Raw genomic sequence first — 25,977 nt, 5'->3', positions numbered from 1 at the left:
ACCACCCATATGTAGAATGTATGCACACATGACTGTAAGTCGCTTTGGATAAAAGTGTCTGCTAAATGGCATATATTTAACTGCTCATAGCATGGAACTGAGAAAAATTGCTTTTATTTACCTTGGTTTCACAGTTACATTATGCAGTTACTGCTAACATGACCCCAAAATGCAATAGAGGCAGGATACTTGTCCACATGATTAAACAAGTATTTAAGGTTACTAACCACCGGTCCTGGGATTCATCATTACGCACACCTAGCACTCATCATTACGCGTACCTGTGAGTCATTATGCACACCTGGACTCCATTAATTCATAATTTCCTCCCCTTTATATGTCACTCTCCAGTTGGTATTGTTTTTGTGTATCGGCGGTCTGCCTTATGTTAGTGTCATGTTCTGTTTCATGTTGGTGCGTTGTGTTTCGTGTTTATTTCGTGTTTATGCTGTAATTTTATCTAAACCATCAGGTGTACGCCGATCCCAGTTAAGTAACTCATGCAAAGAGTTAAAGCGCAATAATGCGTTTTATCTCCAGTACTCTGCCATGACTTTCAGTTATGTAGCTGCTCTACTGATAATCTCAGTGCGTCCTTGCTGGGATGACACAATCAGTCTACTACCGGAGAATATCAACACCAAACACATTGGTTCACTGTTCCACGGGAGAGGACAGTACACAGCATACCATAATGTTCTGAATAATGACCAAGTCTACCTCGCTCCTTATTCTACTGAACCGCTTAGGCGTAACAAACACAAGTCCAACATTTATCGGAAACTGTTAAACTACCTGTTCACTACCCTACTGCTCTCCGGGGATGTACAACTCAATCCTGGGCCCAATATCACCGAGCCAGTGATACGCACCGGAGTGGAGAGCGGTGGAAGGCCTCGTCCACTGGTCGTCGCCGCTGTGGAGGTGGGTGAGTGTTATGGTCCTATGGTTTCTCTCGACTCACCCGGCTCCAGGATAGATTTTGACTCTTCAAACATACCAGAGTCGCTATATGCGATCCCTGACTCTGCTTCTGGTACGCAAGCTATTTTAATTAGTTCCCCGCATCCAGTGCAGGCGGGAGGGATTTTTTAATTGCGCTACCGAACTGCCCCTAATCAAAACTAAACAAAACGGCCTAAACCCAGCCGTCAGAAAACATCGAAATTTTAACTTTTTTCAATGTGTCAATCACTCTCGAGTCATCTGGGACCCACGAGCTAAGCCCAAGGGACTACTAGGGGGGCACTTGAACATTCGTAGTGTCATTCCAAAAAGTGATCAAATTCAACATCTACTCACAGACTCCAACCTTGACTTTCTCTGCCTCTCAGAGACATGGCTCCATAAACACTCTCCATATGCTGCTTTGATTGAATGTTTTCAGGAGAGACAGGATTGAAGGAAGAGGAGGGGTGTGATGATTTACATTAAAGAACATATCCGATGTAAACAAATTGAGTGGTCATGTGATAATGAACTAGAATGTATCGGCCTGAACGTTACACTGTCTCCCCAAATGTCTTTTACCCTCATTGGAATGTATAGGCCACCTTCCACCAAAAGTGTGTTTTTTGATCAGTTTAATACCATGATTAGGGAATGTGATTTTGGGAAAGAGGTCATCTTAATGGGAGATTGTACCATTAATTATGAAGACAAGTGTTGTAGGAAAACCCTCAAACGGATCACTAATACCTTTGACCTTACACAGCTAGTTAAAGGGCCAACCAGGGTGACTTGTTGCTCTAAAACACAGATTGATTTGGTGTTCAGTAATAAACCAGAGAGAGTGACTAAATCATTCAATATGGTTACTGGGCTGTCTGATCATAATCTGACACTTATAGCCAGAAAGCTGTCTAAGAGCAGGTTTAACCTCTCTACTGTTAGAAAGCCGGATCAACTCAGAATACCTAAGAGTGAATTAAACTATTTTGAAAAAGCAATTAAGGGAATAAACTGGAATGATCTCTTGTCCTATACAGATGTGGAAGCTGATAGTCAGGTTTTTCTATCCACAATCCAGACTACAATAAATGGCTTCCTAAAGAAAATCAAATCCAAACCTGGCCAAAAGAGCACTCTTCCTTGGCTAAATGGAGAAATCTGGAAATTGATGAAAGAACGAGATTATGCTCTAAAAACAGCCCTAAAATCTAAATTAGAGCATGACAGATGTAGGTTTACCATGCTGAGAAATAAGGTGATAAAAGAAATCAGACAGGCCAAGGCAAACTTTTTTATTAACATAATTGGTGAAGCAAAGGGAAATTCTAAATTGATATGGGAGAATCTAAAAAAGTTAACAGGGAAAGACCATAGTAACACTGCAAAAAGACTAGAAATCATGGTGAATAACAATCTAACACAGGATGCAGTTGAAATAGCAACAGCCTTCAATTCCTACTTTATTGACTCTGTCAGGTTACTGACACAGAACCCCTCCACTGATTTCTTGGGCTCAGTGCTAGTGAATGACACTCAACCTGTCTTCATCATAAGGGAGGTTTCTGAGTCAAAGGTGAACAAGGTGATTAGCTCACTAAAGAACTCTAAAGCCAAAGATGTGTTTGGGATGGACTCTACTTTTCTTAAAAACTACAAAGAGTCACTCATTGGCCCCATTACTAAGGTCACCAACACATCTATTGGTCTCGGTGTGTTTCAAGGGTATGGAAGTCGGCCATAATAACGGCCATCTTTAAATCAGGCGACCCTGCTGATGTGAGTAACTACAGGCCCATTAGTATACTACCTGTGGTGTCAAGGTTGTTGAAAAGTGTGTAGCAGAACAACTGATTGCCCACCTCAACAACAGCCCCTTCACATTACACTCCATGCAGTTTGGCTTCAGAGCGAAACACTCCACAGAAACGGCCAACTGCTTTCTTCTGGAAAATGTGAAGTCCAAGATGGACAAAGGGGTGCTGTTGGGGCTGTGTTTCTGGACCTAAGGAAGGCTTTTGATACTGTTAACCATGAGATTCTCATCACAAAATTGTCCAAGTTCAACTTTTCCCCTGATGCCTTGAGATGGATGAAATCATACCTTGAAGGCAGAACTCAGTGTGTCAGAGTGAGCAATGAGCTGTCGCCCACTCGTAGCTATGATGTGGGAGTGCCCCAAGGGTCAATACTGGGGCCCCTCCTGTTCAGCCTGTACATTAATGATCTGCCTTCTGTATGTACTGGGTCTGAAGTTCAAATGTATGCAGATGATACAGTGATATATGTGCATGCAAAGAGCAAACAACAAGCTGCACAAGAACTCACTACTGTAATGGTCCAGGTTACAAAGTGGCTCTGTGACTCGTGTTTGCATCTCAATGTGAAAAAAACTGTTTGCATGTTCTTCACAAAGAGGGCAACAGATGCTACTGAGCCAGATGTCTATGTGTCAGTGGAGAAGCTCCAGGTGGTATCCGATTTTAAGTACCTTGGCATCATACTTGATTCCAACCTCTTTTAAAAAGCATGTGAAAAAGGTAATTCAAATAACTAAATTCAATCTAGCTCATTTCCGATTTATACGAAATTGTTTGACTACAGAGGTAGCAAAACTGTACTTCAAATCTATGATACTCCCCCACTTAACATACTGCTTGACTAGTTGGGCCCAAGCTTGCTGTACAACATTAAAACCTATTCAGTCTGTCTACAAACAGGCTCTCAAAGTGCTTGATAGGAAGCCCAATATAGCCATCATCATTGTCACATCCTTAGAAAACATGAGCTCTTGAGTTGGGAAAATCTTGCGCAATACACCGACGCATGTCTTGTATTCAAGATCCTTAATGGCCTGGCTCCCCCTCCACTAAATATTTTTGTTAAACAGAAAACCCAGACATATGGCAGCAGATCCACAAGGTCTGCCATGAGAGGTGACTGTATAGTTCCCCTAAGGAAAAGCACCTTTAGTAAATCTGCATTCTCTGTGAGAGCTTCCCATGTCTGGAATACACTGCCATCAGACACACATAACTGCACCACATATCACACTTTCACAAAATACTTGAAGACATGGCTAAAGGTCAATCAGATTTGTGAACATGGTCCCTAGCTGTGTGTTGCCGCTTTCCATGTTGTCTGTAGCTTGTGAGGTATGGAAACACTTTGTTGCTTTTATGAAATTTGTCTTGCTGCTTTTTGTTCTATGTTGCTCTGTCTGTATGCTATGTCTTGCTTGTCGTATGTTGCTATGTTGCTATGTCTATGGTGCTATTGTCTATATTGTAATTGTTTTTAATAACCTGCCCAGGGACTGCGGTTGAAAATTAGCCGGCTGGCTAAAACCGGCACTTTTACTGAAACGTTGATTAATGTGCACTGTCCCTGTAAAAATAAAATAAACTAAACAAAAACAAACTATTGTTTTGTTTATTTATTAAAACACTCACTCCCTGTACTTGCTTCCCGACTCTCAGTGCACTTGTTACACATTAACTAATTTTTGACCAAATGAGCAGTTACTGCCTTTTTGCTTGGTACGACAGCACAGATGTCTCAAGTTTCGAGGGAGTGTGCAATTTGCATGCTGACTGCAGAAATGTCCACCAGAGCTTTTTCCAGAGAATTGAATGCAGCGTGACACATATCCTTCACACATGTTGATTGTGGCCTGTGGAATGTTGTCCCACTTCTCTTAAATGGCTGTGCCAAGTTGCTAGATATTGTCGGGAACTGGAACACGCTGTCGCCCGCATAGATCCAGAGCATCCCAAACATTCTCAATGGATGACATGTTTGAGTATGCAGGCAATGGAAGAACGGGGACATTTTCAGCTTCCATGAATTGTGTACATATTATTGCGATATGGGGCCATGCACTATCATGCTGAAACACGAGGTAATAGCAGCGGATGAATGGCACGACAATGGACCTTATGATCTCGTCACGGAATTTCTGTGCATTCAAATTGCCATCGATAAAATGAAATAGTGTTCGTTGTCCATAGCTTATGCCTGCCCACACCAAAAACCCCTCACCACCATGGGGCACTCTGTTTACAATGTTGACATCAGCAAACCCCTCGCCCACACGATGCCATACACGCTGTCTGCCATCTGCCCGGTACAGTTGAAACCAGGATTCATCTGTGAAGAGAACAGCGTACCTGTGGCCAACGAAGGTGAGCATTTGCCCACCGAAGTCAGTTACGACGCCTAACTGCAGTCAGGTCAAGACCTTGGTGAGGACGATGAGCATGCAGATGAGCTTCCCTGAGACGGTTTCTGACAGATTCTGCAAAAATTCTTCAGTTGTGCAAGCCCACAGTTTCATCAGCTGTCTGTGTTGCTGGTCTGAGACGATCCCGCAGGTGAAGAAGCCAGATTTGGAGGTCCTGGGCTGGCGTGGTTACATGTGGTCTGCAGTTGTGAGGCTGGTTGGGACGTACTGCCAAATTGTCTAAAACGATGTTGGAGGTGGCATATGGTAACGAAATTAATATTTAAATGATCTGGCAACAGCTCTGGTGGACATTCCTGCAGTCAGCATGCCAATTGCACAAACCTTAAAAACTTCAGACAAACTTGAGACATCTGTTGCATTGTTGTATTTTGTTGTATGACAAAACTGCAAATTCTAGAGTGGCCTTTTATTGTCCACAGCACAAGGTGCACCTGTCTAATGACCATGCTGTTTAATCAGATTCTTGATATGCCACACCTATTAGGTGGATAGATTATCTTGGTAAATGAGAATGCTCACTAACAGGGATATAAACACATTTCTGCACAGAATCTGAGAGAAATAAGCTTTAAGTGCGTATGGAACGTTTCTGGGATCTTTTATTTCATCTCATGAAACACGGGACCAACACTTTACATGTTGTGTTCATATTTTTGGTCAGTATAAAACGAAACATAATTCATGATGGTTTTTATTTTATTTTAGTTCGTTTTGGAGTCAAAGATAATAGTTTCAGCATAGTTTTAGTTTTTCAAACAGGTTTGTTCCTTACAGTATTTGATTTCGGTTTACTATATTGGTTATGATTATTGGTTTTCAGTTTTTGTTTACTATAATAACCTTGGTCTGCTTACATAACAGTATTGACTTTTCAATGAATGTGAAGTAAGCTGGCATTCAATTTACACTTTGAAATGTCGGAGGCCTTGAAATATTGTTGCTGGTATCATGATGATTTGAAACATGAAAGACTGACAATATTGCATTTATAGCTCTGAAAAATGTAAAATTTTCTAGATGGGTTTTTGACAAGTACCTATCAGACCATGACACCTAGAAATGCGTAAGGCAGACAAATACTCCAGTAGTGAGATAGATCTCTTCACAGCGGCACAGTTTGCTCATTTTCCCCTCTGTCAATCGTCATTTACTTCATTGAAACACTGCTGACAAGTGTCATCATACCCCCTGTTGGGTCCAATTCCACAGAGACAAACGTCACATACCGACAACCTGTCTGTAATCACTCAACATCCTTTCTGATTGTTTAATCCACATCAATCACAGAGATCCAGGTTACCATCGAGTAATGAGATTTCACAGGGATTGTAATTGAGCGCTTTCCACTAACCAGGGGTCTCACCCTGGACCACCTTTCATTGGGAGAATCATTCTTTGATTTGATTTCCCAACCGACTCAATAGATCTATATTGAAGGGAGCTGTCTGATTACATTTGTTCTCCATTCAGAGCATGTACTGAAGCTGTGGAGATGACATAGGGGAGCCCTGTCAATCATAGATCCACCTGTTCAGAGCAGATGCTCGGCCTGCAGGACTGGCAGAGAACCTCCTGAAGCTCCGAGAAGAATTTTGGAGGGGGGCCAAGTCTCATTAAAACAACTGCCATTGCCAAGCTCTAAAGAGAAATTCTAATGCATAACGGTACTCTAGAGTTTTGAGTGAAAAAGTATTTAAAATACAACAGCTTACAAGGGGCTTAGTAAATCCATTTCTCTTGGCAGACTAATACTGTACCTTGTGAATATTCAAATGGGGGGAAACTATTAAATATGAAATGTTTTTTACAGAATATTTTCTGTCTGTGTCTCTAACGAAAGACACTGTTTCTTCAGAGCAACTGAATCACTGTAATAATACTGCTCAAATACTGTCAACTCATTGCACCAAAAAATGGCGTCAGTAAAGCTTGAAATCTGCCAGAGAAAAAGGGTCAGAAACAATAACAAATGGGGCCTGAGGCGATGGAAGCAGCTCAAAGATATTTCTGACCATTGATCTTTCCCAGCGGAAGGAAACTGCTCCCCACCAGCTCAAAAATCATGCTTAAATGTCACTGGAAACCAATTTGATCTAACAATACCATTTCCAAACAGGGATCCCACTGTGCTGGTGAACTTTAAGTTAATACTGACTTCCAGCCATTTCTAAAGCGCTAAAGTTTAATATCTGATGACAAAATGAAAGAAGTACGGCCTGCAATCGATGAGATCAATGGCAGCCTTTATGGAGAGCCCTCGGGTTGGTCTTCTAACATGTTCTCCGACTATACAGTACACACACACTGGTGCCCCAAAATTCAATCTACCATCTTGTTACAGTCCCCAAGAGCTGACCCTGGAGATTTATTAAGAACTGAATGTTGTTTTACAGTAGCTCTCATGGAACATGACACGTGACACTTGCTTAGTGGCTGGTGGTTTGTTTTTTAGTAGGAACAAGAGATTCTTGTTTTGTGGCTGCAAGATAGACATGATCCTTTTTGACTTAGAGGAAAGTCTTAGTGGAATGTCTAGGTCGATATCTACTGTGAATAAGCCTCACTAACACTGTCCAAACCACTGAATTTATACTGTATCTATACATTATATATTGTAATGGTAGGTTTTTTTTCAGATGTGGAGGTAGAGCTTTGATACTGAACTGCACACACATCCATAATACAGGTCTACAGGTAGTGTATATCGACCTGTTACTGAGTAGTAGTACACTCACCTTTTAGCTCCAGGCGGATGAAGTCAGCATTGCCAAGGTTCTCCAGAAAGACGCCATAAGAGGAGGAAGTCTTGAAATAGAAAGAGATGTCAGCACTGGTCTCCCCTTGGAAGGTAGGGAAGTGCAGGTATGATGCAGGCGTGTTGAAGGATGCTGCGTTCCAGTAGTTACCTGGGAAACAGACAGGAAACAAGAATAACTGCCTGTGTATGTAACAGTACTCTTCTGGCGTTGTGTACATCAGTCATCGACACGGAACTCCAATATGTAGCACCAATCATGTAGCTTTATTCTGATAAGGACGACACAAAATTGCACGTCATGCAATGCCCGTCTCACCATCCAACTCTGCACTCACGCACTGTACAAAATATATGAACCCCCCCCCACCAGACACAGTAAGTTGCTAGCTAATACTGGCGGGAATTCTCTACAACAAAATGCACAACAAATATTCTCCAAAAACCCCTGCATCTTATGTGTGATGTTTGAATAACATTCACAAACTATTTGATATAAATTGTACATTTAAATCATCACTTGAGAGCATAAAAGCACTTTTGACGTATGGTGCTTTGCAACCAACAACTTACCGCTGGTTTGGTGCTTGTTCACTGGGACGATTCTAACTGGAACATCCCCCCTCGTAAGCAAGCTACGCAAACCAGCCAATAAGATGCCATGTTGAGTAGGTGAAGGCAAGACAAACTCAAACCAAAAACCCATTGGCTTAACAATAAAGTGGCAAGGGGAATCACCAATATAACCCTGTTACATGTACATTACTGATAAGCATTCTAAGTTGTGGAAATGATAACAAACTCACCATCTCCTTGACAACGCAGTGGACCCACAGTCAGCTTAGCCTCAGAGCCAGCACGGTTAGTGTCACCAACTACCACCTGACTCACAGGCAGATGGTCTTTATACACCAGGAGACCAGCGTCCTCTCTCCTAAAAAAAATACATCACAAAACTATATGAAATACAGAGTAGAATTTTCACTACAAAAGGCACAACAGTAAGATTGTAGCACAAAGAAAATGTTACAATGTATTACTTGATACATTTCAGGATAACTAGATCTAGCTTACGTTTCCATACGGTAGCATTTCATCTCTAGTGTTGTTCAGAGTGGAGTCACTCACCACCGCGTTTGGTCAGCGTCACAGTTGCAGTAGTACTTGGGGTCGGTGCAGTTCCTTTCGATTCCACAGGCACACTTCTGGATCCCTGGTCCTGAACCACCCCAGTAATAATGCCTCTCATTGGCCCTGCCAACCCACCATGTGAATGGGGACCCAGCTGCAAAATAACAGCATGAATCAGCACAGAATATACCAAAACAACAAAATACTCAATACATAAGCATGATGCTACATTATTTGTGTATATCTAAACAAATGACCATAGTCTAAGCTGTTTCATTTACTCTTCTACTGGCATACAAATAACACAATGCTACCTTTGTTGATGTCAATCTTTCATGGCAAATAGCATTGAAGTTGAGATGGGTCTATTGATGCATATTGTATGAATAGGTCAGACGCCATAAAACGGCTACGTATAAGCCTACAGTATGTATAGATCCTTATGTACAGTACAAGCGTTACCAGATGATCCGTTTCCCTCACTCCGTTTGACACTTTACTTTTTATTGATTGAGAGAAGCTATGTGGTCTATTAATCAGCTATTCACCCCGTTTCACCCCCGCACCAACAGCAGCACAGACAGATAGTCTTATTCAGCACTCCAGGTAATAAAAAATGACTCGCTCTAGGGAATGGGAAAATAACTGGTGTGAGGAATCACATCAAGTGGAAATGTCTGTTCTATAGATGGACAAACAAGATCATTTATCAAGGCAAACACTCCCCAGGGCGCTTGTTCTTCTTCAACATCTCCACCATCCTTGTGTTGTGTCCTGACTCCTGCATCATCTCTAGAAACTTTTAAAATGCACTCTTGTGTTTTGCTGTTTACAATGTGAATTATGCGTTTGAAATATTTTCATCTTTTTCTGAATAATCAGACAATGGTCATGTCTGCCATAACAATAAGCAGTGGGAAAACATAAAAAATTAAAAAAACAATGTTTACAGTAATTTTCAAAAGACAAGAAAGTGTTATTTAATTACAGCCAAACGATTAGGCACTTTCCATCTTGTCATTGTTACTTATCAGCAGCACCTGGCAAAAATTGCCCTCCAGTGAATGACAAATAATAATTGAATGAAAAATAATAATAGGTTTGTAGTACATTATCAAAGGGGACGGTGAAACATTTATGCAGTGTTTACATCAATGGGGAAATAATATTGGAAGGATAATGCGTCTGCGGTTTATAGCAGCTGGGGTGGTCTGTTCATCACACACGCCTTCCTAGATATCTCCCAAAATTGTTTCAGTAGTAGCCAGGGGGACACATAGTGAGGTGGTGAGGCTCCAGGGAAAGAACAAAGGCTGTTACACTGGTTGTTTCCTGCGAGGTACCTATGTTCCACACGGGTCCCCACATGCATGGGAGAGAGTGGGATGTGGAGAGAGAGAGAGGAAGGACATACACACAGAGAAAGGGGGTTGGATGGAGAGAGGAGGCTGGATAGAGAGAGTGGAGCAAGATTGGGGGGAGCAGTGTGGACTCCCTGGATATTTATTTTACCATTATTTAACTAGGCAAGTCAGTTAAGAACAAATTCTTATTTTCAATGACGGCCTGGGAACAGTGGGTTAACTGCCTGTTCAGGGGCAAAACGACAGATTTGTACCATGTCAGCTTGGGGGTTTGAACTTGCAACCTTCCGGTTACTAGTCCAACGCTCTAACCACTAGGCTACCCTGCTGCCCCAAAATAATAAATAATTCAGGGTATTTATGGAGGCCAAGCGTCCCCCCGTTGAGTGAGAGGGGAGAGGCACACCAGCAAGGGGATAATGTCAGGTAGAGTAGGCTTCTATTCCTCAATACTGGTTGAATGTGCACCACTGGGGCCAACACAATAAGACTACTAAATGAGGGAGAAATAGTACAGCCAGGCAGTCTTCTGACCAGTAATGTGTGACTCATCATCTCTTTCAGCGCACTGATGCTGCCAACCAACACGTTCCCTTTCACTATGCTAAACAGCTGTCGAGCTGCGAGGTGTACAGAGCTCACCAGAACACGAATGATGTGTGGGTTTTATCTGTCAACATCTCCAGTCAGTCCGACCATTGTCTCAGATCCTAACACATCCAAAGGATTTGATGAAAACTTGTTATGCTGGTCATACAGTTCACGGTATCGCAATTCCAGTGGGTCAGATGTTTACATACACTAAGTTGATTGTGCCTTTAAACAGCTTGAAAAATTCCAGAAAATGATGTCATGCTTCTGATAACCTCAGAACTCTATAGACCCTCAGGGGGAACGGCTGTCACTTGATAGCACCAGATGAGATGAAACCAAGGTAAAAAAAAAAACAGCAAACAAAACAACACTAGATTGTTGAAAGACACTGAAGAGCCTTTGGGTTTCTGTGGGTGTCATGGAATTTCAGTTGTAATATTTCCTGTAGTTGGCTTGAGGGAATGAAACAGTTCCAGTTGCCACAGATAGTATTCCTCTTTTCCATGAGATGGGAAGAGAGCCACTGCAATAAGCGCTTGGCTCTCTTCTGTGAGTAATGACAAGGGATGACAACTACTGTGACGCTATGTAATGTACGCCTGCTTGCCTTCTCATCTTGTGAAACACTTGCCAAATAAAATAGATAAGAATATTCTAGATTTGTCGCTCAAATGCTAATAACCATCTGCTATACAATCTGACAACACTTAAATGAACATTCATCAAAAACAAACACTGGGAAGGGAAAAGAGAAGACGGCATATTCTTGGCATATTATTTCTGCAAATGCATAAATTAGTGTGTCTTTGTTGGAAATAATAGTATTTCCCTTTAGAAACAGATCCTTTTCTCAGATATACATATGAGCACACAAAAACACATACAAACACCAAAAAACACACAAAGTCCTCTTTACCTGGGTTATTGAGCAGTCGAGACATTCTACAGGCGTAGGCGACATGCTGTTCACAGTACTCTGCACTGCTCGTGATGGCTGTCACCTGTCACAGGGAGAGAAAACAGGGCTTGAGCAAAGCAGAATGCATAACATTTAGTAATTGAGGGATCGTAGCAGAGCTGAGTGAAAATACACTGAGAGAACATATTTAATAAACAATGTAGCTAGCTAGTGCCTTCGACAGTAACTTTTAAAATACACATAGGGCAGGTTTCTCGACACAAAAAAATAACCATGGAGTTTCTCCATTGAGCATGGTTCTCAGTCCAAAACTAGACTTTGTGTCCGTTAAACCTGCCCATAAAATCCATGTTTCTTTTCCATTGAGCTGGTTCCATCATGAATGGGTGATGATGTCATAGGGTCATAAGGTAGTAAGGTCACCTGCTCTGTGGACATGTTGTAGTTGAGCTGCAGCAAAGCCTTCCTCTCCAAGTCTGAGCCACTCACTGAGGTCTGGGGAGACAGGTTGTTTCTCACTGTAGTCCACACCTTGTCCTCTGCAACATAGTCAACAACACCATCAAAAACCAGTCAGCGTGACCAATATTTACAGGAACAAAATGTAGGTCAGCTATCCCAGTGGTCAAAACTGGTTGCCATGTCGTTACTACAACCAGAAGAAGAACAATACTTTATTGATCCATTTTCCTTGCAGTCCACAGAAAATTGAAGTCCTCCGGTTGCTGGCCCGCCTCTCTAAGGTCTAGGTTACCTACCACCCCAAATTACAACCAAACACCAGATGTTGTTGTATTCTGGTTATAATGATATAATTTCAACCAGATTTGCCTGCTCGGATGGGACAAAATCATCTGATGCCATAATGGTTAAGTGGATTTTCTGTTTGGTAGGCTTGGGAGGTACTGTGCTCTTACCAGTCATGTTGCAGTTGACTTTGAAGGGGCCTACGGGACCACTCCCATCAGGGTCGATCCAGTACGTGCCAGATGTTTTACCAAGATGTTTGTATTCCTCACAGGACTGTTCATACACGGCTGGAGAAGAGGAATTCACACGCGAGAGAGGAAACCACATGTATTATGGCGTTTACGTTACAGCAGAATTACTTATTCATCATTATAAATCCAGGAGTTTCCCCATGTGGTTTTAATGTCAGTGAGGTGAATGTGCAAAAATGTAACTGATGTTTCAGATGGGTCCCTGAGGGTATGAATAATGAAAGATCATAGATGAAGATGTCCATATACTGTATGAAGATGTCTTGATAGGCTGAGGAGGAGGATACTTACAGGTATGGCATGTAGCCCCAGTGTAGCCTGTCCCATTGCAGGAGCACCTGAAACTGTCCCAGGTCTGAGTGCAGCGGCCTCCATGTTCACAGTGGTTAGGGACACACCTGGGGGGGGGGGGGGTAGATCACATGATGAAGTAGCAGAAGTGACTGATAATTGATCTACTTTGACATTTGTGAAACTACAGATGTAGGATCATAATTTGAGCCAGTCTGCTACAGCAGGAAAATAATCCTGCTGCAACAGGAAATGTGAATTCTTATGTGGATTATAATTAATGAACAATTTTGTAGGGGTTGAAACATTTTTCATAAGGGAAAATTAAGTATGAAATTTCAAGAAATAAATGACAAACATCAGAAGCCTTTTTAAACCTCAAATACATTACACATTCTCCTACAACAGAGTGATGAAATTAAGATCCTACATCTGTACAGATGGGACAGAAAAGATTGTAGGGATAATAACTTTCGTAGTGTGCATCCTGCAAATATCATCTACCCTCAAAAACAAATTAATTTGAGGCTGCATACATTTGGTACTTCTTCAAATCATATTCACATGGTGAAGAAGTGCTGTCTAATTGAAATACGCTGACCTTAGTGAGACAACTGGGGTTAAATATCACTGTGGTGTCTCTGTGTCGTGACAGTAATCAGCCAACCCACAGAGCTGTGAGGAGGTTTGTGACCTTTTTTTCCATGTACAGTACCAGTCAAAAGTTTGGACACACCTACTCATTCAAGGGTTTTTCTTTATTTTTTACTTTTTTCCACATTGTAGAATAATAGTGAAGACATCAAAACTAAGGAAATGACACATATGGAATCACGAAGTAACCAAAAAAGTGTTAAACAAATCAAAATATTTTTTATATTCTTGATTCTTCACTCTGCGGTCCAACTCATCCCAAACAATCTCAACTGGGTTGAGGTCGGGTGATTGTGGAGGCCAGGTGTCAGGTATGCGTAAATAGTTGTAAAGGAGTCAGGTGCAGGAGAGCAGATATGGTGTAGCCAACGGAGCCTTTTATTTTAGCGAACCAAAAGCACACGGTAAAGTGAACAGGAAATAACAATGCGGGTTAACATAACCCAGTGCAACAGACTAATGTACGCAATACATGAAACAGAATAAATAATACCACACAAAGACATGAGGGAAACAGAGGGTTAAATACACAACACATAATGAGGGAAATGAGAACCAGGTGTGTGGGAAAACAAGACAAGAAAAATGGAAAATTAAAAATGGATTGGCGATGGCTAGAAAACCGTCGACGTCGACCGCCGAGCACTGCCCGAACAAGGAGAGGCATCGACTTTGGCAGAAGTCATGACACCAGGTGTAATGAGTACGATGGGGGACAGAGTGCTGGTTTCAAGCGCAGGGTGCAACAGGTGTTTATTAGTAAAGGGCCACAGGAGGAAGCAGGTAGCTGTGTCCAGGGGCAGGCAGAAGGTCATACAAAGGGACTCCAAAAAAGTAACATTACAGGCAGGGAAAAGGCTAATATCGTAGTCCAGGAGATCAGGCAAGAGGTTGATGACAGGAAATTTGATAGGCAAAAGTACAGGTAGGGAATAGGCAAAACGGCTTCGTTAGTGAGGATGGCCAAAAACTATGATACACGTGAGGACTAACACAGAAATAAACAGAGCTTCGAATAGTATATGTACAAAAACAAACAATACCTCACAATGATGGGGTGCAAAGAACTGAACTAAATACTGTATGTAAATGGAATACAGGTGTGTGAACAGGTGATCAGAATTCAGGTGATTGGGATCTGGAGAGTGAGCTGGGTTCAGGGGATCTATGTGTTGGAGAGTGTGAGTTGGAAGCAGACGTTACACCAGGTCATCTGATACAGCACTCCATCACTCTCATTCCAGGTCAAATAGCCGTTCCACAGCCTGGAGGTCTGTTGGGTCATTGTCCTGTTGAAAAACAAATGATAGTCCCACTGAGCGCAAACCACATGGGATGGCGTATCGCTGCAGAATGATGTGGTAGCCATGCTGGTTAAATGTGCCTTGAATTCTAAATAAATCACAGACATCGTCACCAGTAAAGCACCCCCACACCATCACACCTCCTCCTCCATGCTTCATGGTGGGAACCACACATGCAGAGATCCTCCGTTCACCTACTCTGCATTTCAAAAAAGCACTGCGGATGGAACAAATTGGACAGATTTCCACCGGTCTAATGTCCATTGCTCATGTTTCTTGGCACAAGCAAGTCTCTTATTCTTATTGGTGTCCTTTACTGGTGTTTTCTTTCGCAAAAATTCGACCCTGAAGGCCTGATTCACAAAGTCTCATCTGAACAGTTCATGTTGAGATCTGTTACTGTCTGTTACTTGAACTCTGTGAAGCATTTATTTGGGCTGAAATCTGAGGTGCTGTTAACTCTAATGAACTCTGGGTCTTCCTTTCCTGTGGCGGTCTTCATGAGAGCTAGTTTCATCACAGCGCTGGATGGTTCTTGCGCCGGCACTTGAAGAAACGTATAAAGTTCTTGATATTTTCCGTATTGACTGACTTTCATGTCTTAAAAAAATTATGGACTGTCATTTCTCTTTGCTTATTTGAGCTGTTTTTGACATAATATGGACTTGGTCTTTTACCAAATAGAGCTATCTTCTGTATACCACCTCTACCTTGTCACAACACAACTGATAGGCCCAAATGCATTATGGAAAGCAATTCCACAAATTAACTTCTAACAAGGCACACCTGTTAATTTAAATGCATTTCAGGTGACTAACTCATGAAGCTGGCTGAATACCAAGAATGTGCAAAGCTGTCACCAAGGCAAAGGGTGGCTACTTTGAAAAATTTCAAATATTGTCACACCCTGACCTTAAGAGAGCCGTCATATTTGTCAATTTGTTTAGGTCAGGGTGTGATTTGGGGTGGGCATTCTATGTTCTATTTTCTGTTTGTATTCCTTTGTTTTGGCCGGGTATGGTTCTCAATCAGGGACAGCTGTCTATCGTTGTCTCTGATTGGGAACCATACTTAGGCAGCACCGGAGAGAAGGGCGATTCCGGCAGCAACGCCGTGACGGGCGATTCCGGCAGCTCCTGACTGACGGATGGCTCTGGCAGCTCCTGACTGACGGACGGCTCTGGCAGATCCTTGCTGACGGACGGCTCTGGCAGCTCCTGACTGACGGGCGGCTCTGGCAGCTCCTGACTGACGGGCGGCTCTGGCAGCTCCTGACTGAGGGGCGGCTCTGGCAGCTCCTGACTGACGGGCGGCTCTGGCAGCTCCTGACTGACGGGCGGATCTGGCAGATCCTGACTGACGGGCGGCTCTGGCAGCTCAGGACAGACGGGAGACTCTGGCAGCTCAGGACAGACGGGAGACTCTGGCAGCTCAGGACAGACGGGAAACTTTGGCAGATCCGGACAGGAGGGAGACTCTGGCAGATCCGGACTGGAGGGAGACTCTGGCAGATCCGGACTGGAGGGAGACTCTGGCAGATCCGGACTGGAGGGAGACTCTGGCAGATCCGGACTGGAGGGAGACTCTGGCAGATCCGGACTGGAGGGAGACTCTGGTAGATCCGGACTGGAGGGAGACTCTGTAGGGAGGAGACGGAGAGACCGCCTGGTGCGGGGGGCTGCCACCGGAGGGCTGGTGCATGGAGGTGGCACCGGATAGACTGGAACGTTTATGGTGCACTGGAGCACTCGAGCACCGAGCCTGCCCAACCCTACCTGGCTGAATGCTCCCCGTAGCCAGGCCAGTGCGGCGAGGTGGAATAGCCCGCACTGGGCTGTGCTGGCGAACCGGGGACACCATGCGTAGGGCTGGTGCCATGTACCCCGGCCCGAGGAGACGCACTGGAGACCAGATGCGCTGAGCCGGCTTCATGGCACCTGGCTCGATGCCCACTCTAGCCCGGCCGATACGAGGCACTGCTATATACCGCACCGGGCTATGCCTGCGCACCGGGGACACCGTGCGCCTCACGGCATAACACTGTGCCTGCCCGGTCCACCTCTCTCCACGGTAAGCACGGGGAGTTGGCTCAGGTCTCCTACCTGACTTAGCCACACTCCCCGTGTGCCACCCCCCAATACATTTTTGGGGCTGCCTCTCGGGCTTCCTTGACCGCCGTGCCAACTCCATTCTCCGGTATCCCTCCTCACATTGTTCCAGAGAATCCCAGGCAGGCTCCGGCACTCTCCCTGGGTCGACCGACCACCTCTCTATTTCGTCCCATGTTGTAACCTCCTCCAGATAGCGCTGCTCCTTACCACGCTGCTCTGTCCTTTGGTGGTGGGTGATTCTGTAACGTTCGTCGTTGGGAGAAAGAGAGGAGGACCAAGGTGCAGAGTGGTAAGTATTCATTATGCCTTTTAATGAAAACGAATATTCGAACAAAACAACAAAACACGACAAACAAAACAGTCCTGAACGGTGAAATAAAACACAGAACAGAAAATAATCACCCACGAAACACAATAGAAAACAGGCTCCCTAAATATGGTTCTCAATCAGGGAAAACGATTGACAGCTGCCTCTGATTGAGAACCATACCAGGCCAAACACAAAAATAGCAAATCATAGAAAAACTAACATAGACAACCCACCCACCTCACGCCCTGACCATACTAAAACAAAGACATAACAAAATAATTAAGGTCAGAACGTGACAAATACATAAGCCAAATGAACCACACATCAAGAGTATTCAACCATAAATGTATCTATCATACATACATACTACACAAATCTCCCTAGAATAATAATCAAGTTTGATTTGACGTCTGATGGTAAAGCTGAGATCTGCATTAGGCGAAACAGCGTCACAGGCTCTTTTATTATTGATTTGTTTTTGTTTTTGAAAAGGAGGATATGAGCATTGAGCAACGTAATATATATATATATTCACACTCTGCTGTTCTATTGCATGTGCAGTGATGTGCAATGATTGTCTCAAACAGTGTTTGTTGTTTGAAGTAATGTCTTTGTAATATCGCAAACAGACGTGGCAGTTTCACCGCAACGGATTCTAACTTCAAGATGAAAACAAATCCGCATGACTGTCTTTAACTTTTCTGAAAATGTCTTACTCTGACATTTCAAATGGTGTCGTTAACAATTCCGGAACATAAGGTTGGATTAATGGGATCTACAGTTTGACTCCTAATCACTAGCGGAGAATAAGAAACAGAGATAAGATTCCATTTATGAACCAGAACCATGTGTTGGAGTGAACCCACATACTGTGAGAATGAATTTAATTAGTTTATCCGGATAAGAATGTTAGCGCATATCCATATTTTGAGTAACCTTTCAGTGAAATTGCATTTCCATATCTCAGGAGGAGCAGTGCTTTTCCACTTCATGGTTTTAATGAGCTTAGCTTTGGGGATGTGCGCCTGTGTGGCTGTGTGCTTGTGTACGCGTGCATTTACCAGCAGGAACACAGAGATTGCACACTAAGACATCCTATACCAAAGCCTTGTGTGATCTACTGATCCCCGCCTCTCGCTGTGTCCCTGTGTGAGACCTAAGGGGTCGAAACGTATCAATAAAATCACCTGGGAGCATGAACAGCAGTGTGTGGCATTTTCCTTTTCATTTTCTCTGTGTGAGACGCCTGCTTGGTCTTCATACTTATACCCGATACTCACCTCTCACTGAGAGACAAAGCCTCTCGGTCCACACGATGGTGCAGTTGGTGGGACCCGTGCTGCCTTTTTGAATAGACAGTGCGACGCATGCCCAAGAAGCATGCGTAGCCCCTCAGGTAAGGTTATAGCACGCATTTATACTTTTACTTTCATGATCAACAGCAAAGAAAAAAGTCTGGTTTGAATAAGTCAGCTAAGCAAGGGAATGGTATAAATGGTATACAATATTACCTGTCTATGATGGCACACATATCCAGGCTGACATTCTCAAAGGTTCCCATGTTGCCTTGCTCTACAGCCACCAGGTCAGCGAGCTGGTCGTCCACGTGGATCAGCTGCATACAGCCCTGGAAAGAGCGCTGGGCAGGGGGCGTGTTGGTACGCAGGAAGTAGCCTACAGGAGGACAACAGGAAAAGGGTACAAAAGTTTTTCATATGGTCAAGACTGCGCTTTCTGTTTGAAAAGTAAAGTTTCGAGACACAGTTCAGGTATTAAGCAACATGAATTATATGAGCATTGTGTTTTGGTTTAAATATTATGGAGCTTTCATTCAATATTTAATACACCCTCTTAAAGGCAACTACAGTACTTCAAAGGCAATCAAAACACAAAGACAACAAAAAGGCAACCAATCAAAAGTAACAAAGAGGATTTAATGACAAAGCCTGCCATCAAACACACAAAAAAACATGTGCAATCAACAAATCACAATAGTGTTTGTCAGACTGAATTAAGGGAAATGTAATAATGAATAAGTATGTGCCAAAGCCCGTAATAAGGGCTTATACATTATACAACAGAGCCATATACCGGTACAGAGATACATGTACTGTATATGGCTCTGTTATAAGCCATCTCTGTAAGTACCTCCAAAGTAGTATTGTCCCCCTGTTCTGATCTGAATGGGAATGACCGTTCTGACAGTGGATGCCTCGTCACCATCAATGGTCAGCATGGCGTAGTTCTCCAGAGCATGGAGGTAGACGTTGTGCCACTGGCCGTCGTTGAGCCCCGAACCTGAACAGAGACCACAGACAGAACAATATGGCTTTATGAATCAGTCAAGGTGGGTGATGAGCAGACAACTGCAATTACTGAAACATCAGAAAAACAACTTGAAATTCTGAGAAAGACTGAGAACACAGGGCCTAACAGACTGAGCTTCAGCTACGGAAGACCCTCACCCCCAAATTGATAGAGAGAATGAATTAATGAAGGGATGGTCTTTGGTCTAAATGAACATGTCTACTTTAGTGCATTAGCCAGCATGGCCGTACTAACTAGACCATACCTGAGGAGATGTCTATACGTGTGTTTTTCTTCTGGGCGACGTTGATGTAGACGGTGACTTTTCCCTCTGTGAGGCCCACCTCCACCACGCCATCAGCCAGGGCCGTGTAGAAGAGCAGGCCGCTGGGGTTCCACGTCCGGAAGGACAGGCTGACCGACAGGGTGTCGCTGTCCTGCAGCCCCGGGAGACGCAGGAAGCTGGTGGCGTTGAAGAACACAGGGAAGGAGTGCGTCTCACTGCAGGAGAACGTCAGGTTCCTCTGTAAGGGGGATAGAAAGTATGACAGCAAACAGTTATACAAGTTAAGGCAGCTTTCCCTCTTGATTTAAACTCACGACATTAGCACAACCATATAAATATAGTTAGCATCAGTGGAGGCTGGTGGGGGGAGCTATAGGAGGACAGGCTCATTGACATGAGCCATTTATTCCATTCCAGCCATTACAATGAGCCCAACCTCCTATAACTCTTTGCAGCAGCCTCCTCTGGTTAGCATATATTTTGCATAAGAGATACATCAGAAAACCTAAAGTGCTTTTTAGATGTAAATGTTGGGGTTTAATGCATTGGAAAATGCAAGCGCCTGCATTATTTCCAACACAGAAAAACACTCATCATACAGCACTTGACTAAAACCGTTTTCATCTGCTCTCCTCATCAAATGCTGATCTTTCTCCCTCTACTTGTGCTGAAAGCAAAGCATGCAATCCAACACCAAGAAACTTTGTGGATATCCCACAGTTTGGTAAACCCATTTGCTCACAGAAAAAAAACAGGGCTAAGAGGCACATAAGAAGTGAAATCAATAACAATGGTTAGATCCATACTTTAGTGCAGTAATGGCTCACACACCATCACACACCATTGACAACAGAGCAGTAATTGTTTTAAACCCTATACTGAGGGCTTCTGAAGCTTGACACATTTATTGGGTTCAATCCCATTGCATGGAATACTCTTTTATTCAGCATATTACTTCTAAGAAATGTATTTGTTTTCCGACATCATCACCACAAGGTAAGAGTTTCTTCACTTCTGCACTCATAGAAAAAAGGGTTCGGCTGTCCCGATAGGATAACCCTTTTTGGTTTCAAGTAGAACCCCTTTGGGTTCCATGTAGAACCCTCTGTGGAATGGGTTCTTCACGGAACCCAAAAGAGTTCTACCTGGATCCAAAAATGGTTCTTCAAAGGGGTCTCCTATGGGGACAGCCAAAGAACCATTTTAGGTTCTAGATATCACCTTTTTCTTCTAGGAGTGTGATTTATAGATGCACTAAAGCCTGTTTTATTAGCACCTCAGTGAAAAGGGCAAATTATATTGAATTGTATTGCAGTGAGGTGTTGTGTCACTGGCCTTTCCAAATAGGTAATCACAAATACATGGCTGTTCCTAACGTTTATGTTTTCAAGGTATACTAGTGAATCACAAACCAAGTAGTAAAGATGACACTCAGGTATACAAAAAATGACAGAAATGTTCTTACAAAACTTGAAGTATCAATTTTCTTTCTCTTGACCAGGTTGGTAATGTTATCTCCGTTGTAGGTGATGCCCTCCATGCAACCAACAAAGTTCTCCCTGCCTCCCGAGCTGGGCTTGGCAGAGACAGGCATGCCTCCAAAGCTGATCTGGAGGACACAGGAAGGAGAAGAGGAAATGGGGTCAAGTTTTAGTTGAAGAGGCTCGGCAGCAGGAGCCACATCTCAGAGCCATTTGTCGCTTTGAATCAAATCAATACAGCAGCATATATCCCTTCAGGGAATATATTGGTTTTCACTTGTGCCTGATTGCATTAATCTCCACTTTATAATGAGTGTATGGTGTTGTGTTTTTTCCCTCTCCTTCCTTGTGGAGGCAAAGTAATTTCCTTCAGTATCGCACACTGATAATTACACAGACAAACCTAAAAGTTAAGTTCTGTAATCACAGGGGAGCCGCAGTACAGAGGGCTTGCTCTGACTTAGCATCCGTGAACTAACACATCTTCACACAGACTTCCGAGTAACATGACTCACAGGAACTCTCATAGAGATAGGGCGGGATGTGAGGAAATGAACCAGGACAATATACAATACATATGTAGGGATGAAGAGAATAAGCAATATACAGTGTGGTCCGAAATTATTGATACCCTTTATGAAGTTTAGCAAAAACGACGGTAAAAAAACGAATTCAAACACTGAGCTTTAGTTTATGATTGCAAAAGTATATTATTTTATACAAATACAATTTCTCAAGAGAAAAACATTTTGTTTAACAAGTAATACTTTTTTCCCTCCAAAAGGTAGGGATCAAAATGACTGACAACTCTGTTTTAATAACTTTCAAAACCGCACCTTACGAGGATAATGGCACTGAGACGTTTTCTAAAATGTTTAACGAGTTGGAAAACACATTGGGAGGGATCTTAGATCATTACGGAGACTGAGATGGCCATTGCAAAATGTTGATTTTGTGGCCAATTAACCACTTCTTTGTGGTTTTTGATGTGTGCTTGGGGCTCTTGTTTGCTGGAAGATCTACTTGTGGCCAAGTTTCAGCCTGGCAGAGGCAACCAGGTTTTTGGCCAAAGAGCTCTATTTTCATGACATCAGACCAAAGCACCAGTTCCAATCCATGCCAATGCCGTTTAGAAAACTCCAGCCGTTTACATTCGTTGGATGACAAGAAAGTAGATTTCTTTAGCCGTGCACACCAGTGGTGGGTTTGGTGTCGAAATTAGAATATATGAGCAGAAAAGAACCCCATATCTACTGTAAAATATGGTGGTGGATCTTTGATGTTACGGGTCTATTTTGCTTCCATCCACGACCCCCCTCTTTGGAGGACAAAAATAACTTGGTTTTTACAGCTTTTTCTTTTTTGGTACATTTACACTACCGTTCAAAAGTTTGGGGTCACTTAGAAATGTCCTTGTTTTTGAAAGAAAATAACATTTTTGTCCATTAAAATAACATCAAATTGATCAGAAATACAGCGTAGACATTGTTAAGTTTTAAATGGAATATCTACATAGGCTTACAGAGGCCCATTATCAGCAACCATCACTCCTGTGTTCCAATGGCATGTGGTGTTAGCTAATCCAAATCAGCACAACAGTTTTCAGCTGTGCTAATATAACTGCAAACGGGTTTTCTAATGATCAATTAGCCTTGTAAAATTATAAACTTGGATTAGCTAACACAACGTGCCATTGGAACACAGGAGTGATTGGTGCTGATAACGGGCCTCTGTGCGCCTATGTAGATATTCCATTTAAAAAATCTGCCGTTTCCAGCTATAATAGTCATTTACAACATTAACAATGTCTACACTGTATTTCTGATCAATTTTATGTTATTTTAATGGACAAAAAAATGACTGTCTTTCAAAAACAAGGACATTTCTAAATGGACCCAAACCTTTGAGTGGTAGTGTACATTCTACACACATTTGACAGTTACATAGCAAAAATATATGTATTTGATATATATTACATCTGGATAGATAGTACTTAATCACATCCGGTATATATTATGTAAAGTGTCTTCAGCTGTAACTATTATCCTGGGGCCCTTGTTAAGGTCAACAGCATCATGATCTTTACCCAGTACCAGGACATTTAAGCCAAAAAGCTGGTTGCCTCTAATAGGAGGCTGAAACTTGGCCTCAAGTGGATCTTAAAGCAATGTAATAGCCCCAAGCACACATCAAAATCCACAAAGAAATGGTTAATTGGCCATAAAATCAACATTTTGCAATGGCTAATTCAGTCTCCAGACTTGAAACCCTTTGAAAACCTGTGGTTTGAATTGAACAGGGCAGTCCGTAAGCACAAACGAAAGATATCAAGGATCTGGAAGGATTCTGTCAGGAGAAATGGTCTAATATCCCTCCCAATGTGTTCTCCAACTCATAAAACATTTTAGAAAAAGGCTCAATGCCATTATCCTCGCAGGGTGAAGTATTGAAAGGTATTGAAAACAGGGATGTCAATAATTACTTGTTAAACAAAATACCTTCTCTTGAGCAGCTGTATTATTATAAAATAATATACATTTTCAGAGCATACAATATAGCTCAGTATTTATTTTATAGTCGTTTTTGCATCTTTATCAATGGTGTCAATAATTTAGAGATATACAATACAACTACATAATGTAGGGAGGGATGCGAAGAGAGGAACATAGACAACACATACAACTCTATAGGAAGGGATTAAGAAATGAACTAAGACGATATGTACATTGCAAAATGTATATATTGCAAAATGTATATATAAACCAGGGTTGGGGTCAATTCCATTCCAATTCCAGTCAATTCAGAAAGTAAACCAAATTCCAATTCCACATTTTTCCTCATTGAAAAACATTGAAGAGTATTGGAATTTCAGTGTACTTCCTGATTTGACTGGAATTGAAATTGAAATGACCACAACCCTGATAGGGAGGGATGCGATGGGAGGAATCACTAAGACAATATCCAACATAACTGTAGCCTACCTCGTAGTCCAGGTCAAGATGATCAAATTCCCCGTTGGTGCGGAAGTGCTGTGTGTGGCGATCCAGGGTAAAGTTGACATTCCGTCGGTAACGCTCGATAATTACGGAGTGCCAGTGGTCATCATCCAATAAACTTCCACTTGTCACAGAGGTGTGTCCGAGGATGGAGCCGTACTGATTGCTGCCTGAAGTTTACAAGTCATAAACAGATCAACTTTATTAAGAAAATGCTTAAGGGGAAAATGTTCCTATAAACAACAGGCTGACATAGTGAGATAAAAATAGTGCTACTGTGATAAATAATTATCTTGTTGACAAGAACCAATATTCAAATCCATCAAAAAGAAATAGAAGTATAATGCATAATGCATAAGGGCCAGTCATATTAGGAAATACTCAGGAATTTTATCAAGTTTTATCAACTGACCTAAGTAGCCACCATAAGAAGCTAAATTATCAGCGATTATAGTACACTAGGTGTGCGTCCCAAAAAGCACCCTGTTCCTTATATCGTGCACTGCATTTGGTCAAAAGTAGAGGACTAAATATGGAATAGGGTGCCATTTTGGATGCACACAGCTATCCCATAGACAGGATTGGAAATGGTCCATTACCCAGGTTGATCATGAGCAGTAGTTTGGATCTCTTCAGCTCCAGGCTGATATAGTCTCCTTGCTGTCCTTCCCCGTGCAGCAGCACACCGTTACTGGCTGTGGTCTTAAACTTCAGGGAGATGACATCCTTCAAAATCTTCATCTTCATCTTGAAGCGGTAGGAGATCACACCCTGGCCTTCGAAGTTGATCACATCCGCCCCTGAGGTCACCGAATGGTGATAACGGATACAGAGCTTAATATTCCCTCAATTACTGTACCTCTACTGTCATATGTCAAGGCTATTCACAGGATGTGTTAGAGGGGTGTTAAGAAGAAAAAACAAGTCCTTTAGAGATCACCTACTGCAATCACAAGCGATGTAAAAAAGTGAGGCAGCTTATACGTATTTCTCTGTTTATAATTGGAGGAACAGAACAACTGAGGGAGAAATGACTCAAATGCTCTAAGACATATAACCCTGGCTGCAAAGACTATTCTGTCTGTTGAGATGTGCCAGCTTACGTGCCTAGACAGCAGCATGGCGGCATTGTGATATCACCCTGCGGCAACTCTCTCCTTTCAAAGGTGCTTTCATCTTTTTACCCTGATTTAAGCGGTCAGGGGGCTCAGAACACTGACAGTCCTGTAAGCCAGCCCTATCGGTGAGGTGGCAGGAGAGGACCCTGCTCGGTTACATC

At 42.7% G+C, this 25,977-nt stretch overlaps 1 protein-coding gene across 1 annotated transcript in view; it reads right to left on the bottom strand.

Annotated features, from left to right (window-relative positions):
- LOC118395212 (contactin-associated protein-like 2) overlaps window positions 1-25,977 on the bottom strand; it is a 67,709-nt gene that overhangs the window by 25,131 nt on the left and 16,601 nt on the right. The window contains exons 5-17 of the mRNA XM_035788964.2: window positions 25,298-25,498; window positions 24,684-24,868; window positions 21,687-21,830; window positions 20,201-20,459; window positions 19,777-19,926; window positions 19,140-19,302; window positions 13,250-13,356; window positions 12,875-12,994; window positions 12,381-12,496; window positions 11,955-12,039; window positions 9,078-9,234; window positions 8,756-8,883; window positions 7,930-8,100 (exon numbers count right to left, since the gene is read on the bottom strand). Coding sequence (XP_035644857.2) covers window positions 7,930-8,100; window positions 8,756-8,883; window positions 9,078-9,234; window positions 11,955-12,039; window positions 12,381-12,496; window positions 12,875-12,994; window positions 13,250-13,356; window positions 19,140-19,302; window positions 19,777-19,926; window positions 20,201-20,459; window positions 21,687-21,830; window positions 24,684-24,868; window positions 25,298-25,498 — 1,986 coding nt within the window. The remainder of the gene's footprint in view (window positions 1-7,929; window positions 8,101-8,755; window positions 8,884-9,077; window positions 9,235-11,954; window positions 12,040-12,380; window positions 12,497-12,874; window positions 12,995-13,249; window positions 13,357-19,139; window positions 19,303-19,776; window positions 19,927-20,200; window positions 20,460-21,686; window positions 21,831-24,683; window positions 24,869-25,297; window positions 25,499-25,977) is intronic.

This window comes from Oncorhynchus keta, chromosome 15 (genome assembly GCF_023373465.1).
Source record: "Oncorhynchus keta strain PuntledgeMale-10-30-2019 chromosome 15, Oket_V2, whole genome shotgun sequence".
Lineage (NCBI taxonomy): Eukaryota > Metazoa > Chordata > Actinopteri > Salmoniformes > Salmonidae > Oncorhynchus > Oncorhynchus keta.
The sequence above is the reverse complement of the archived record's forward strand: the minus strand, read 5'-3'. Positions and strand labels throughout refer to the sequence as shown.